Source organism: Microchirus variegatus (assembly GCF_963457635.1).
Source record: "Microchirus variegatus genome assembly, chromosome: 10".
Taxonomy (NCBI): Eukaryota; Metazoa; Chordata; class Actinopteri; order Pleuronectiformes; family Soleidae; genus Microchirus; species Microchirus variegatus.
Window position 1 is genome coordinate 17,658,023 of NC_139811.1, and position 14,029 is coordinate 17,672,051.

Genomic DNA, 14,029 nt, shown 5'->3' on the forward strand with positions numbered 1-14,029 from the left:
AAAAAAATGTTAGATTTTATGTCATGAATATGTAATGTTCATGTATTTCTTTCCTGCTTTTGTTAGCCTGTGTTTCCTAGATTATCATCATGTTTGTGCAACAATGCCGTAACTCTTCTATTTGCTGATTTTAAAGTCTGTTTGGTGATAGTATGTTCAAGGTGTGTCGCCTGTTGTAGTTGCTTTTTATTTAACTAATTTTAAAATACCTATGGTATTTCAGTGAATTTGGAAGAATTTCACTGTGTGGTTTCTGAATTGCTGAATCCAAAGCCGCACCTCAAGTATCAAACAACTACCACATGGGGGCAGTAATTAGCCACAAGTCCATAGTACTGCTGTCCAATGGCGACGTGACACCTAGTTTTATTGAGAAATGAAAATGCAATGGATGCATAATTATTCAAGATTTAAACCGCTTTAAAATTCTTAACTGCAGTGACATCTACAAGATGCATATATCCTATTTTTATGCTGTATATGTTATAATCAAATGCTCTGGGTAGAATTAATTAAAATGCTTTTGTTTCAATAAATACATTTTAATATCATGTGGTTCGGCTGTAATCTTTGTGTGTGTTTCGGTTAATCAGTGTATTTTTATATAATAGTGCCCTGATTTATTAATTAACTAAAAGAACAGTATATTAGGCACATTGCATGTCACTTCCAGCGAGTCAAAGATTTGTTGTCACCGCGGCTTGATGTATGGTAGTAATTAAAATAACACACAAACACACAAGGGTTCATGCTGAATTTAATACATCTCGTCTCACTATCTCCTGGGATCTGCCGAGCGTTGCTGTGAGTCTTGGTTTTTCAATGTCTGATTCTATTTTAAGCCTCCCTAAATGTGCAGTGACCTTGAAAATGCCTCCCCCTTTTTACCTCTCAGATGGACCGAGCGCCAGGAAGTGTGTTAGAGGCTTTGTCGCTCACGTTTGGTATGACAGAGTGTGAAAGAGCGACTGTGCCGACTGGAAAAGGGTGACTGAATGGTCAAGGCCCTGAGCCTCCTCTCTCAGGGAGTTGAGTAAGGGGACATGCGTGTGGGAGGGGGCTCGGCAGATGGGCGGATGATGGGTAGTAGGGGGGTGGGCTCATAACATGTCATCATGGTTCGTGTACAATGTGACATCGAAATTGATAAAAGGAAGAGCCAACGTTTCAGGAAAGGCTGCAATTATGGATGAATACTCTGTGCTCTAATGCACATAATAATTAGATATTAGCTAATTAGTTACCGATCACACTCCATTGTAAACGGGATTATGAACAGTCAAGGAAACAAAACTCAGTGGGAGTTGAACACTAATCACACCACATCTGGGATAAGACGGTTCAAAAGAAGCTATACAGGCTGGAATAACACAGAGACACTTTGGTGTGTTATTCCCGATCGGAATAAGCTGCTGAACACAGTCTTCGTGCTAACTCTGCGGTGCACTGATGGTCGCTCACTGTTGTGTGCCGCTCGACAGCTGCGAGCAAACAGTGTTTCATTCAGAAGTCGGTAAGCTGTACTCACAGTACAGTTATTAAAAGATTACATCAGGGATCACACCACACTGTATGATTAATTAACCTTGACTGGTGCTTTGTAAAGCTGAATCCAGCTGAGCAAGTTTGCCCACGGGTCTGCATGTACGTACACATACATGAGATGGTTGAAAGACTCACCGTGTAGATGGTCTCGTCAACACTGACTCAGGATTACTGTAGTGAAACAAAGTTTGCTGTCTCCCGATTGGTATGGTGGCGGCTTTCTCATCCCCACCGCCACACACAGCTCTCGTTAGTCCCGGCTCTTAAAATGTCAGATGTTCTCAGAAAATCCCCAAAGCTTCAACAATGTATATAATCAATAGTTTTTTATTAATATGTGCTGATACAAGGTCACTCTGACCTGCGATGACGCGAAACACACAGAAAGTCATCCCCCTTTGGCCCAGACAGCTGTCAAAGCAATGACCATGAGATAAAAATTAAACAAATGAACATCATTGCTCAAAGTAAACAGAAACAAAATCAAGGATTATAACTATTATTATCAATCTCAGTTCAGTTCACAAATGTCTCAGTGGTACATGATAAATTAACCATTTCATAGAAAAAACACAGAAAGCTCTGTAAAAGGTGCTTTATGTATAGACGTCCACATTGTACAGTGTCAGTTGTCATTGTTGCTCCCACTGCCTACAGTCTGCTATATAAAACCACTAGCACACAATAATGCAATCCCACAAATATGAGTATTGTGGGACTGTCTAATACTGACCAGGCTCTGCAGTAACGAGCCCATTAATACAGTCTGCAGCTGATGTATTGTCAGAATATTCCATCTTCACCTGCTGTAGGCTGCTACTACCCGTGATGACACACACGTCGTAATGGGGTTGAGCACAGTTCAGCTCTTCGGTGCAAAAAAACCCAAAAACAAAACATAATTTGCACTTTCCGCTTGCTCCTATTGTACGTGAACACGTCAGCATGTTTTTTTTTGTTTTTGTTTTTTTAAAGCAGATTAATTGAAACTATGTCGCCTGATGAAGATGCGTGGCCTATTGTACAAACAGTGCGTCAAAGGACATGGATATTTTGGTTTTTTGACTGTATAAGGTCTGTTTTTGGACCCACCCTGTGCATTACGATGGCTGCTGGCCTGAGTTGCTGGCACAGCTCTATATTCCTAAAACTATTCTGAAAGTACTGTATGATAATCATGTGGACATTTAATAATAAAGGAGACCAATAATAAAATAGCACTATTTTATCATTGCTTCTTAAAAATCTCTATAGGAAAATCCTGCCACATTTGATCACACACCGAAAACTTCCTTGAATCAGCAATGGATTCATATTCACATGACCAAGACCAAACAATCACATTCCTCCTCTTCCAGTTTGATCTGATTTGAGCAGCTTTAACCTTTCTAATCAGCCACCCTCCCGAAAAACTGCCTTCGGCTACCAGTATGTGACATCTGTAACATCTCTGGCTGAGATGTAACCCTTCCCTCCAACCCCTGTGATATGGGACATAAAAATCACAAGGAATAACAATAAAAAAGCCAGTGTGTGAAAGGGTCAGATGCAAGTGAAGGGACTGTGGGCCTGCTGGGAGCTCCGCTGTCTAATGATAGACTGAACAATGCCACAGCTCACTCTCCAACGACGCTAAGCTGCAGGGGTGAGACAGCACTGTGTCAAAGGTTGAGCACCCCACCTTTTAAATAACTTTCCCCCTAAACTCTGAGCCATAGGCTTCTCAGGCCTGACACCAGCGTGGAATGGGAATTGCGTGAAACATTTGCAGACAGAGACAGAAAAGGAAGCAGGAAAAAAAAAGAAAAGATTGAGGGCGAGTATGCCGCAGTAAATTAGTACCCATGGTGTTGTTATTGTAATCAGGGGGCTTTGAATGGTGGAGAAACTCCCATAATGTGAGCCTCCATCCGACAGCGTGGGCCTCAGACCTTCTACTGTATAATCACTATCATTTACCACAGTACAGCACTCCTTTGTTTATTGAGATATTAATCTGGGGTAAACAAAGCTTTTGACAAAACAAATTAACACTCTCAAAGAAGTGTAGCACTAATGGAGTCCATTGAGATTGATATTAAAATGTGGATGGGATGGGGGGGTCAGGGGGAGGTCGGGATCGGGAGGTGCAGGAAAAAAAAAGAGAAGCAGGCCCAAGGTGACGCACATTCCTCCTCTCATCGGGAGTGTCTGCCTAAACAGTGTTTCTCCCTGGGGCAAGTCCCAGCTGAGCACTGGAGATCAGCATCAGCACATTATGTCGGATCCAATGAGAGAGGCATGGAGGTAATGATGATGGTGATGAGAATGATGAGGATAAAGATGATGGCCATCTTGTGTTTCCCATTAACACTTCCACCCTGGAGTGAATCGTTTCATCTTCAGTCCTGCTTGTTAAAATACATTCAGTTGTCCTCAGCTGACCAGTCAGTGCTGCCACAGTGCGGCTCCCCAACAACTGAGCCATGAGAGCAACACTTCTAAAGGGTCTGTCTCTGCTGCAGAGCAGGATATGTGTGCATGTACAGAAAACTCACAGGGTCTGCTGCAAATCCCAGTCATGCACACTCAAACCAGTATTACACACTTTCCCCCTATGGCTCAAGGGAAGGGACGATACTAGTACCCTCTTTCTGAGCCACGTCGCACTCTGTAGCCCGTACAATGTTATAAAAACGAATTAAATAACAGGAATAAATGGTGGGAAATCCTTGTAATCCCTCTCCCTTATCTGTCCTTGACCCTCTCTCTCTTGTAGCTGCGGAAGCCACAGCTAAAAGCTGTCCTTTGGGTTCTCTTAGAAGTAGGACAGTCAGGTACCAGCCAAATGTCACACTGCAGCGGATGCATCTATTTTCTTCTCACGTTCCGTATACACACACACACACACACACACACACACACACACCACACTCTCTCATTTGCTGCAGGTTTATGAGGGAGATCGAAAAAGTGAAAAAAAAAATTGCAATGAATAAACCAGTGTGAATGAATATTCCAAAAACATACATAAAAACTGATAAACCATAACAAATACCTATAAATACAGCGTAGCAGAAGGCAAGCTCTCATTTTGTGTAAAGGTCAGAATGAGTGGCACTCTCTTGACAGCTCGAACATGTCGCTTGCATAAGGTGGCATATTGGAAACATGTTCCTCCCAATCAGTCAACGCAATTTGTCATTTTAATGGCATAGGGGGAACTCACGTCTCCCAAGGCGGTCCGATCCCTCCTGTCCTTCCCCAACGCCACGACAAGACCAGCTTCCATTTGAGGCGGAGAAGTCATGGCAGCTCTCAGCCATGAGCATCGCAGTGTCATCTGATGTGCATTCAATTCACGTCACAAAAAAAATATCTTTTCAAATGCGTGTGCCCATACAAAAATCTGGTGCTTGGCAGACGCACACACACACACACACACATACACACATTATCTTGACACACAAGCTGCCATTCGCACACATTCATACTTCAACACAACATGCACACAGGAAATGAATGAATTGTCACATTAGGCTCTGGAGTAATGCTGAAACTGTCTTTAAGAAACAGCAAAATGCAATATTCTCTGATAGCGAAACAAATAATCATAACCATACATGCTAAAGCCATGGTATTAAAAAGTATGTAATCTGGTTATATCTGTCAAATAATACAAAACCAACCATATCACTTTATAGATGTCTTTGTCAACCCACAATGCTTTGATGTCCCTGTGAGGCACAGTATGACATTTGGTGACATCTATCTCGCTTGCCCCACACCTCCCGCCCCAACGCTGCTTTCGGCAATTGCACCCTGGAAATGTCAAAGATCAAACATTAACAACACAGAATGGATTATATTACATAAAATCTGTACCAGGATTTTTTTGTGTTCTTTTTTTTGTATGAATAAAAATCTACTACAACTTATAATCTCTCTCTCTCTCTCCATTGGATCACCAAGGAATTTCACTGAATGGCACAGTGATGGGGCAAAGAAGAGCAACAGGGGAGAGAGATAGAGTGCATCATTCAGGTCACAAACTCCAAAACATTTTTATTTTTTCTTTTGGCTGTTTGTTGCAGTACAAGAAGTTATTTTTCATAGTTTTTGTTACTTTTTGTTGCTTTTGATCATCTGGTGTCTCTATTTACATAGCAGGAATAAAGTAGATTTTCATGTGTGGTTCCTATGTACATGGTATATACCAATTGGTTGACCAGTGTGTTCGCAATGTCTACAGTCTTGGTTGTCACAGCCACACACAGGAAACAAGTCCACTTCAACTGTCTATGCTCTAACAGCAAAGTACACGGGGGATAGGGGTGACGCCAGTCTTCGCCCACAGCCACTAGAGGATGAATACTCTCTTCAAAACAATAGCAAGGCAGTCCTTTCACTTTTCAAATGCCTAAAGCAAATAACTAGAGAGAACAGCGGAGAGGACTGGCCAGTCTTATGGGTGCAGGTTTTCCTGCTCTGGAAGGGTGGTGCCACGCCTCTTCAGTTCCCATCTCTGCCTCTACTCCACTTCTGTCCATCATCATCGATTAATCACAAGAGAAGATGAAGGCAACACTGAAATAGCTCCCACTGCCAGCTCAGGACAAGAGCTCTTGCTCCCGTTTACCTTGAAGGAGTACTGTTTTCACGTTTAATGTGCTTTAATGAGCACTTCTGAGTTTGAGTGTGTGTGTGTGTGTGTGTGTTTGTCTTGTGTGTTCTAGTTTCTGTTCTGGCTCAATAAAAGATATTTTTGGCAACAATGAAGAGCTTTCTGTGAGACATTTTTTAGGTTATCATAGTGTACTATATTCCCTTGTCTTCACAGCTAACTACTCCTATCAAATAATGACTCGAAAAAGACCTATGGAAGGTAAGAAGAGGGAATGAGATAAAATATAAAACAATATTCCCATCTCTGGAGGCAGGTCTGAGGAGAAATTACATTAAAAAACTTAAACAAAGTTTGAAAGTTTCAAAATATCTGAAGGTATAGGGGGTGAATGGGTACATTCAGAGTGCTGGACTTGGCCTTGGGGTAGCAAAGGAACAAGGAAGGACTGTGTTGGAGAAAGTATATGAAGGCTCTGCTGAAAAACACCCATCAATCATCTCCATAAGACAGAGGAGCATTTAAGATAAAAGCTGCTTCTGCAGAGTCAGCCACAACTTCCTCTGAAGGTCACTCTGTTTGCTCATCTGTTAGTTAAATAAATGTCAAGAGAAAGAAAGGCAACCAAACAAGCAGAAAGTGAAGAGATGCAAGAACGAGGCAGGCTCGGAGGCGATTCTCCATTACATTAGTCCCCAAATTCCTCCTTCAGGCTTCAGTCACAGGCTGGTGACCAACTGCATTTGTCCGTCTCCCTCATTGTGAACAGGCTCCTGAGCCAGGTGTCCCTCCCCACTTGGTCTCCGCAGTGGGGCTTGGTAGAAGGTCTGCATGGGGGCCCCACGAGACCCCAAAGCAGGCCTCCCAGAGCTGTAGTACAGCTCCTCGGGGGGCTGGGCTGAGCGGGGCACCACCTCCAGGGGCTCAGGACTGCTGTCAGGGTAAGGTGAGTCTCGCAGGTTAGAGATGCTGGTGTACAGGGAGTCACGTGCAGGAGAGTCTGGCGCTCTGTTGCCTCCCTGCCCGCCAGCACTCTGGCCACTGTGACCACTGTGGCCCAGGCTCTCAGTGAGGTCAGCCGGGTAGCTCTCTGACTCCTCTGGATCGCTCTGGTAAAGAACAGACTGGGCTCGCTGCAATAACAGGGGCTCCTCCAGAGCTTTATAAAGTAGCTCCACATCCTGCGGGGTACGCTGCCTCCCCTCTCTCAGATAGTCCTCGTCTTCCTCCATGCCCATAGACGGCTCTGGCCCGACTCCCACTGTCCCCCGACCAACCCCACCGTGAGGACGTCCCCTGGCCAAGCTGCCGCACACTCTGTCCCCTACGTCACCGCCTCCACCACCGCCTCTAAGGTTATTGTGCACAAGCTCCGAGATGATCATTTTCTCGAAGGCTGCCGCATCAGAGAGGTTACGACGAATGCCTCCACCACCCAGGGCCTCTGAGCCACGGGAATTGAGGAGTGGTGGGGGGCTGTCTCCATCTCCAGTACCTAGAAAGTCACAGCTGCCCCCACCTCCAACCCCTGGGCCGCTGCGCAGGGAGTAGCTGTTGTTGAAGTTACCATTCAAGGGCAGTGTTTCCATCCCACAGGGGTCACGGGCCTTAGATAGCGTGCTCTCTACCCAAACAAAAGAAATGGTAGTCAGAGGGTTTTGTATTGAAATGTCAGTAAGAGAAAAAGAATAAATATCAGATGGAAAATGCCTGAATTATCTGACACTGATCTGACAAAAGTGAGTTAGACTTACTTGGATCACGAAAGGTTCCTGCGCATCCCAGAGACGTGTCATGTGGAGTAAATAAAATAAAAGACACAAATCAGTAAGTTTTCTTTAATGATGCTAAAATAACTTGACGCATCACTGGAACCTTTGGAGCAACAAACAATATCATTATCCATTCCTTTCAATTCTTTCTTTCTCTCACATCTAACCTCCCATCTCCACATTAATTTTAATTTATGGACATTTAAACCTGTTTGTTTGACTCAATTTCCCTACATTTACATCTTAGACACAGCAAATGTTAAAATACCTGATATCTGTTTACTACTTTGAGTGAGAACTAGATATAAACATAATTCATGCAAAAAAAAAAAAAAATGGTACAGTGATTGAAATGTTTATTGAATATTTCTGTCAGTACACCAAACATGTTGTGCAATCAAAAACCACAGAGTAAAAGCCACAGTGAGATGCATGTTTAGGTTTAGAATTCATGTGTAGTTTGGCTTTAATCAACGCTCTTATTCGTTGGTAGTGAGGGTAATTAGACATTCTAATGAAGTGCTCTCCCTCCTTCCTCTCCCACTCTCTTCTAAAAATGTCTCAGCTGCCGGGCCTGTGGCCATCAGGCTTGACGTATTGTGCAGAGAGGATTTAAAATATTCAACAGAAACCCTGCCTTAAATTTCAGTCCTCTGACACGAGGCCTGATACTCCACGGGCGCACACTCAGCCACACAAAGTCAGTTCTCCCTTACAAAGTGAACACGGGTATCGTCATGGAGCAATTACCAAAACATATCCAATGCAGCAATTCCGGAAAACCGACGAGTGCAATGGGAATGCGGCAATGCGATATAATTGGCCCTTTAAAGAGCCCCACTCTGGGATAAAAGCAACACATACATACAGTAAGCACTCACGCCAGACTGACCTACATCCAGATGGACCGTCTCTGGCCACTGGAGTTGTCTGATTCCTTTCTACGACTATCGTGATTTGAGCCGACACATTTTTTCTGCCCAGAAACGTGAAAACTGTCCTTGAAATTTCTGGCAATCACAACTGTAGCTAAACTTCTAATCAGTGTGTGGCTGTTCTTATTGAGACTCAAGATCTAACCAGATGGCTGGTTAGACTATAGGCAGTGTCTGGCACTGGCACTGTTCTGTGAATCCATCTGACAGCTACACACTGAAATAACCACATGCTCACAAACACACACACACACACTCAAACATGTGCAAGCACTCAAACTACTGACAGACAGAAGATATTCAAGCTGAGTGCATATTGTATCGACATACAAACACTATCAAGGCGGCACACATAGGCTGGAGTGATTATGAAGAGCTAACCAGTAGAGTTGAAGACCCCGGGTGAAGGTGGGGTGAAGCTCTCAGCCAACAGAGTGTTGTAAGGAGAAGTACCAGTGCGGGTTTGTAACACAGGGTTTGTCAGAAGGTGGTTGCCCATAGTTGCTGTAAGACACAAACATGAAAAAAAAAAAAAAAAAAATGAATAGAATCCCTAACAGGCTGTTATATTCATCTCAAGTGTGTGCAAGGCAAGCGCAATCAGAAATGCTGCACACAAAGTCACATTTCCAGACTCAGTAATAACATCTGGAATCACAGGAATATTTACTGTTTATTCAGATGGGGTTATTTTTTGTTTTGCCAGTGTTTTATGGAGTAATGTATTTTATACTATTTCCCTGCGATGTTTATGTCTGCTGATTGTAACCTTTGGGTAAAAATACAATTGCATACGAACGAGGTACTGCCTGGAGCGTTGCCATACATTTCTTCCCTTTGGCTCCTGACAATGTAGTCAGAAGGGGGAGAACAGTAATGCATGCCATTATGTAGTCTAGGGGTGCAGCCATTGAAAAACAGTTAATTTCACAGTGAAATGTGAATGCCAGTACAAGACAAATATAATTCAAAGAAATGGCACACTGCGAATGTTGTATAATGCCCATGTATGGTTTCAGCCTGAGGCAAGTCGAATAGAAATGCCATGAAATTAAAAATAGGACAGCATGACGGAGAGTAGTCCAAGGCAAAGTACATCCATCGGGTCTCACGCCTACCGTTCATTGCACAGCATGGGAGAAGGGAATTCTAAAAAAAAATAAAATATGCATTCACACACAGCTATTTATTTGTCATTTTCCATCCTCTTATACTTCCCCTGTCCATCTTTCTGGCATGCCACACAAAAACCCCTTTCCCTCCGTTCTCTGGCTCGCTCTACTGTGTCTTGACTCAACCACATTTCATCAATTCCTAATGCCAGAATTTTTTCAGATACCACCAAATTAGTTGGGATTATAGCAGTCTGTCTGCCTCTCATAGGAATATCCTGAAGAAAAAAAGAAGTAGCTTAAAGAGGGAGGAAAGTACGGTGAAGGGAATCAGGGTGTACACTTGGGAGGGTGTGTGTGTGTGTGTGTGTGTGTGTGTGTGTGTGTGTGTGTGTGTGTGTGTGTGTGTGTGTGTGTGTACTAAATGCTTTGTCCTCTAGATACACAACAGTTCTCAAGCTGAGATTGTGGTTCCTAAAGAAGTAAGGTGGAGAAATTAAAGAGATGCAAGATGCCAGCGATATAAACGCAGCCTTTCTTCGGCACATTCAGCCTCTTTTATTGATAGCATCTCTCTACATTTCTCTTTATCTCTCCTCCCTCCCTCCCTCGCTCCTCTTTGTCTTTCACTTTGTGCCAAGTGACAAACTTTTCACGGAAGCACAGACAATAAAGGCTTCACAGCACAGTTGTTTGTGTTTGACGGTGCAACATGGAGTGATCCACACTGCGTCTCCTCCAGGCCTGGTGGTGATTGCTCTATTGTGACGAAAAGCCCACTCCCCCCTTCCAAAAGTGAGCCGACCCATTTAGCCACAGACAAAAAACACACACCTCATCCATCTCACCAGCTCAGTCATAGCACCCCTCTTCCTCACCCCCCGCCTTGCTCCTGTCACTCTCCTCAATTAGAATAATTACCCCCTGTTCGCTCACACACTAATCAGTTCATTAAAAACCAAATGGATGACATTAGCATAGAGAACGTCGGCTGATTTAGCGACTGCTTCTGTGTCATCATCAACGCCCTCTCCTGAATCCAGAAACCTGAGCTAACCTTGATCACCTCAGTGTCACAGATGACTGCAGCCACTAGTTGCTGAGGGAAACACAATCAGTGACTTCGCGTACATTTTCCACTTCTTCTCAAATAATTAAGCTATTCATGTGCTGTTTGTTTTATAGCATTTAGAGGGGGCTGCAATCAGGCTAAGGATTTATGGATGTGTGTTTGGGTATGATCAATTTAAATAAGTACAAAATGGCTGGCAGTGTCTGCCTAAACCAAAGTGCGCATTTCAATGGCCTGTGTAAGACATTATAGGTGGTAATTATAATCATAAGTCTCTCTCTAATTGAACACAGGGGGAGCACAGCAGTAATGAAAGTAGGCCGCACCACGGTTGAGGGTCGGGGTGCTGTTGATATCTCCCGCCATAAAAGAAGATTCTGTCTGCTTCCGAACCGTGTCGTTCCACATCCTGCGGATCCGACTCTGGAAGAGGGAGCAGAGCACAGTGAGTGGCAGGAAAACAGACAACAGACAAGTTAAATTTAGAAACACGGCGGGTAGACTTTGTAACTCAGTGGGGCTGCTGTAATCAAAACTGTGGGCCTGGCTCTCATCCACAAAGAACAGACAAACAAACATGTCAGATGAAGAGATTGAGGTGCCGGGTGAAAGGGCACACAGTTATGTGAAGTTATTATTAGGGAGAAAATCAACTTGAAATATGTAAGACACGACTCCAATAGTGAACAGTGGCGTCTTATTCACTTTGTAGGAAAGGCTGTTCAGTTCATCGTGTGTTGTTGTGTGTGTGCGTTTGTGCACCATGACACATATGCTAGCATATACGGGACTTATGTTGTCTATATATAGCACACAGATGGCAAAGAATATTTTTTTCATTAATGAGTCATCTACTCTGGTAAGCACAGAGGCTGCCAGGAATGGATGGAACCATAAAAGTAAACTATTCACATCAGGGGTGAGCAAGGTGGCTGATTGTGCCAGTGTCTCAAGTGAATCAACTCATGAACACATTATTTATAATGGTATTACATATCAATACTGCTCTGTCATTAAGAGTAAAATATAGGGTTGGCATTGAGGCTCTCGATGCACACCTTTATTTAAATTGACAAATGGAAACAAAATGGCTGTGGGCTCAAAAGAAGTGAAGTAAATTAAAGTGCTTATCAAAGTAATGGGTGAGTCATTGATATTGATTAGCAATCAGACCCACACAAATACACTCAGTTTGTACTTCAGAATTCTTTCCACAACAGTTTATACAAACAAAAATGTAATCAGCAGCTTGAGGAAATTTCCCCTGTTTCAACAGCTATTTATTTAGTGTTTAGACACCATTTTGAAACATTTAATTCAAGAGAAAGCCTTTTTTTATCATTCCATCCCTGCGAGAGCAAAAAACAAAAACCTAAATCATTTTGCTGCACCAGCAGATTTACTTTTCAAACAGTTTTCTGACTGATGCGTTGAGACAACCAAATAAGAATGCCGGCATTGTGTGTGTGTGTGTGTTACTCTACGTGTGCATTGTATATGTGAGTCCTTCCTGCCTGCACCTGTCTGTGGGCTGCTGCATGGCGAGCTTGGCTACCGCTGTAGTAGCGGTTGTTGGCACGCAGGCCTGAGTTCTTCAGGGAGCCGTGGGAGCTGGTGGTGGAGGTGCTGCTGCAGCAGTAAGAATGACGCAGACACTTACTGTACTCCTTATGGACCTGAAAGAACAAGAAAAAAAAAAAAGAAAAAAAGGAGAAATCATCATTGTGAGGAGAATTCAAAGCCACTTGTCAACACTAAGTTTAGTCTATGCTGTGCAAGAGAGGCTTTTAACAGACAGCTACAGCAAAATGAACTGAGCATATATACTGTGAAAATGTCTAAGGTGACCATTAGATTTATGGTTTTAGCAACACTATAACGGTCATACAGTATAATTATTTCTCAATCACTTTCTTGGAACAAATCCGGAAAATGGGAAACATGTATGTAGTTTGTAGAAAATAGCTTCAACAGGTTATAGTGTCAAAGTTAGTGTGACCTGCCCTTACACTTGAAAAATAACAACCCTGGCTTTTATAAAACCCACTATTGGTAAAACGTGCATTTCTCTTAATAATTCATGTAGAAAAATCTGCTGTGAAAAAGGTTTAAAAAGGGCATTACATACACGTGAAAATGAGTTTAACTGATTGTCACGTCATTCCAATCTAAATGCCAATGACCACAGAAATTGACCAACATAAAAACAACAAAGCTGGTGGTGCTATGAGATTTTGCACAGTACTGTATGTGTGCATAGTCCATCCATCACCTTTTTCTGCAGCGCACAGTGAAAGATAAAGATGAACATGCCCTGGAAGGCATTGAAGGTGGTAAAGAGGTAGGCCATGATCACTGTGTTCTCATTGATGAAGAGGAGGCCAAAAGCCCACGTCAGCCCCAGCAAGAACAGCAGGGTGATGGCCCCCAGAGCCCAGGACCTAATGGATTTGGAAAATTACAAATATTAATTAAATATAACATATTCCAACCGACCCGATACTTTGGTGATTTATCATATACATTCATTTTTACTGGAGGGAAAAAAAACAACTTCCACAACACTCACTTAATGTTGTCCAGGCGGCTGGAGTCAGGTTTGAGAGCTGAAGAGTTGCGAATCATTTTGTGCAAAGTGATTATGAGGAAAATGAGGTTGAGCTAAGGGCAGAGGATATGAAGAGTCAAATAACCATGTAATGAACTTTTGCAGTTTTCCACCCAAAAAAAAAGAGAACCAAACACTGTTAATACACTTTTATAGTGTGATATCAAAATAAAAGGGCAATCATAGTGTAAAGTGAATACCATTATTACAAATGAAACGGGTCCAATGAAGCTCCAGATGAAGTAGTTATCCACTCGCAGCCAGCATCTGGAGTGACGCAAATGAGAGGAAAGAGAGTTACAAAAAACACATGCACTCACACATAGAGTGGCATATACACACGCTTTTTCCCTGTCTCAGCGGATTATCATATGAAGGCTAA

At 42.9% G+C, this 14,029-nt stretch overlaps 1 protein-coding gene across 1 annotated transcript in view; it reads right to left on the reverse strand.

The window, feature by feature from the left end:
• Nucleotides 1-6,867: 6,867 nt before the first annotated feature.
• adgrl1a (adhesion G protein-coupled receptor L1a) overlaps nucleotides 6,868-14,029 on the reverse strand; it is a gene marked incomplete at both ends in the record, with an annotated part of 49,565 nt that continues 42,403 nt past the window's right edge. The window contains 8 exons of the mRNA XM_083896909.1: nucleotides 6,868-7,772; nucleotides 7,903-7,920; nucleotides 9,237-9,359; nucleotides 11,366-11,462; nucleotides 12,560-12,715; nucleotides 13,312-13,480; nucleotides 13,609-13,700; nucleotides 13,848-13,914. Of these exons, the coding sequence (XP_083753035.1) occupies nucleotides 6,868-7,772; nucleotides 7,903-7,920; nucleotides 9,237-9,359; nucleotides 11,366-11,462; nucleotides 12,560-12,715; nucleotides 13,312-13,480; nucleotides 13,609-13,700; nucleotides 13,848-13,914 (1,627 nt within the window). The remainder of the gene's footprint in view (nucleotides 7,773-7,902; nucleotides 7,921-9,236; nucleotides 9,360-11,365; nucleotides 11,463-12,559; nucleotides 12,716-13,311; nucleotides 13,481-13,608; nucleotides 13,701-13,847; nucleotides 13,915-14,029) is intronic.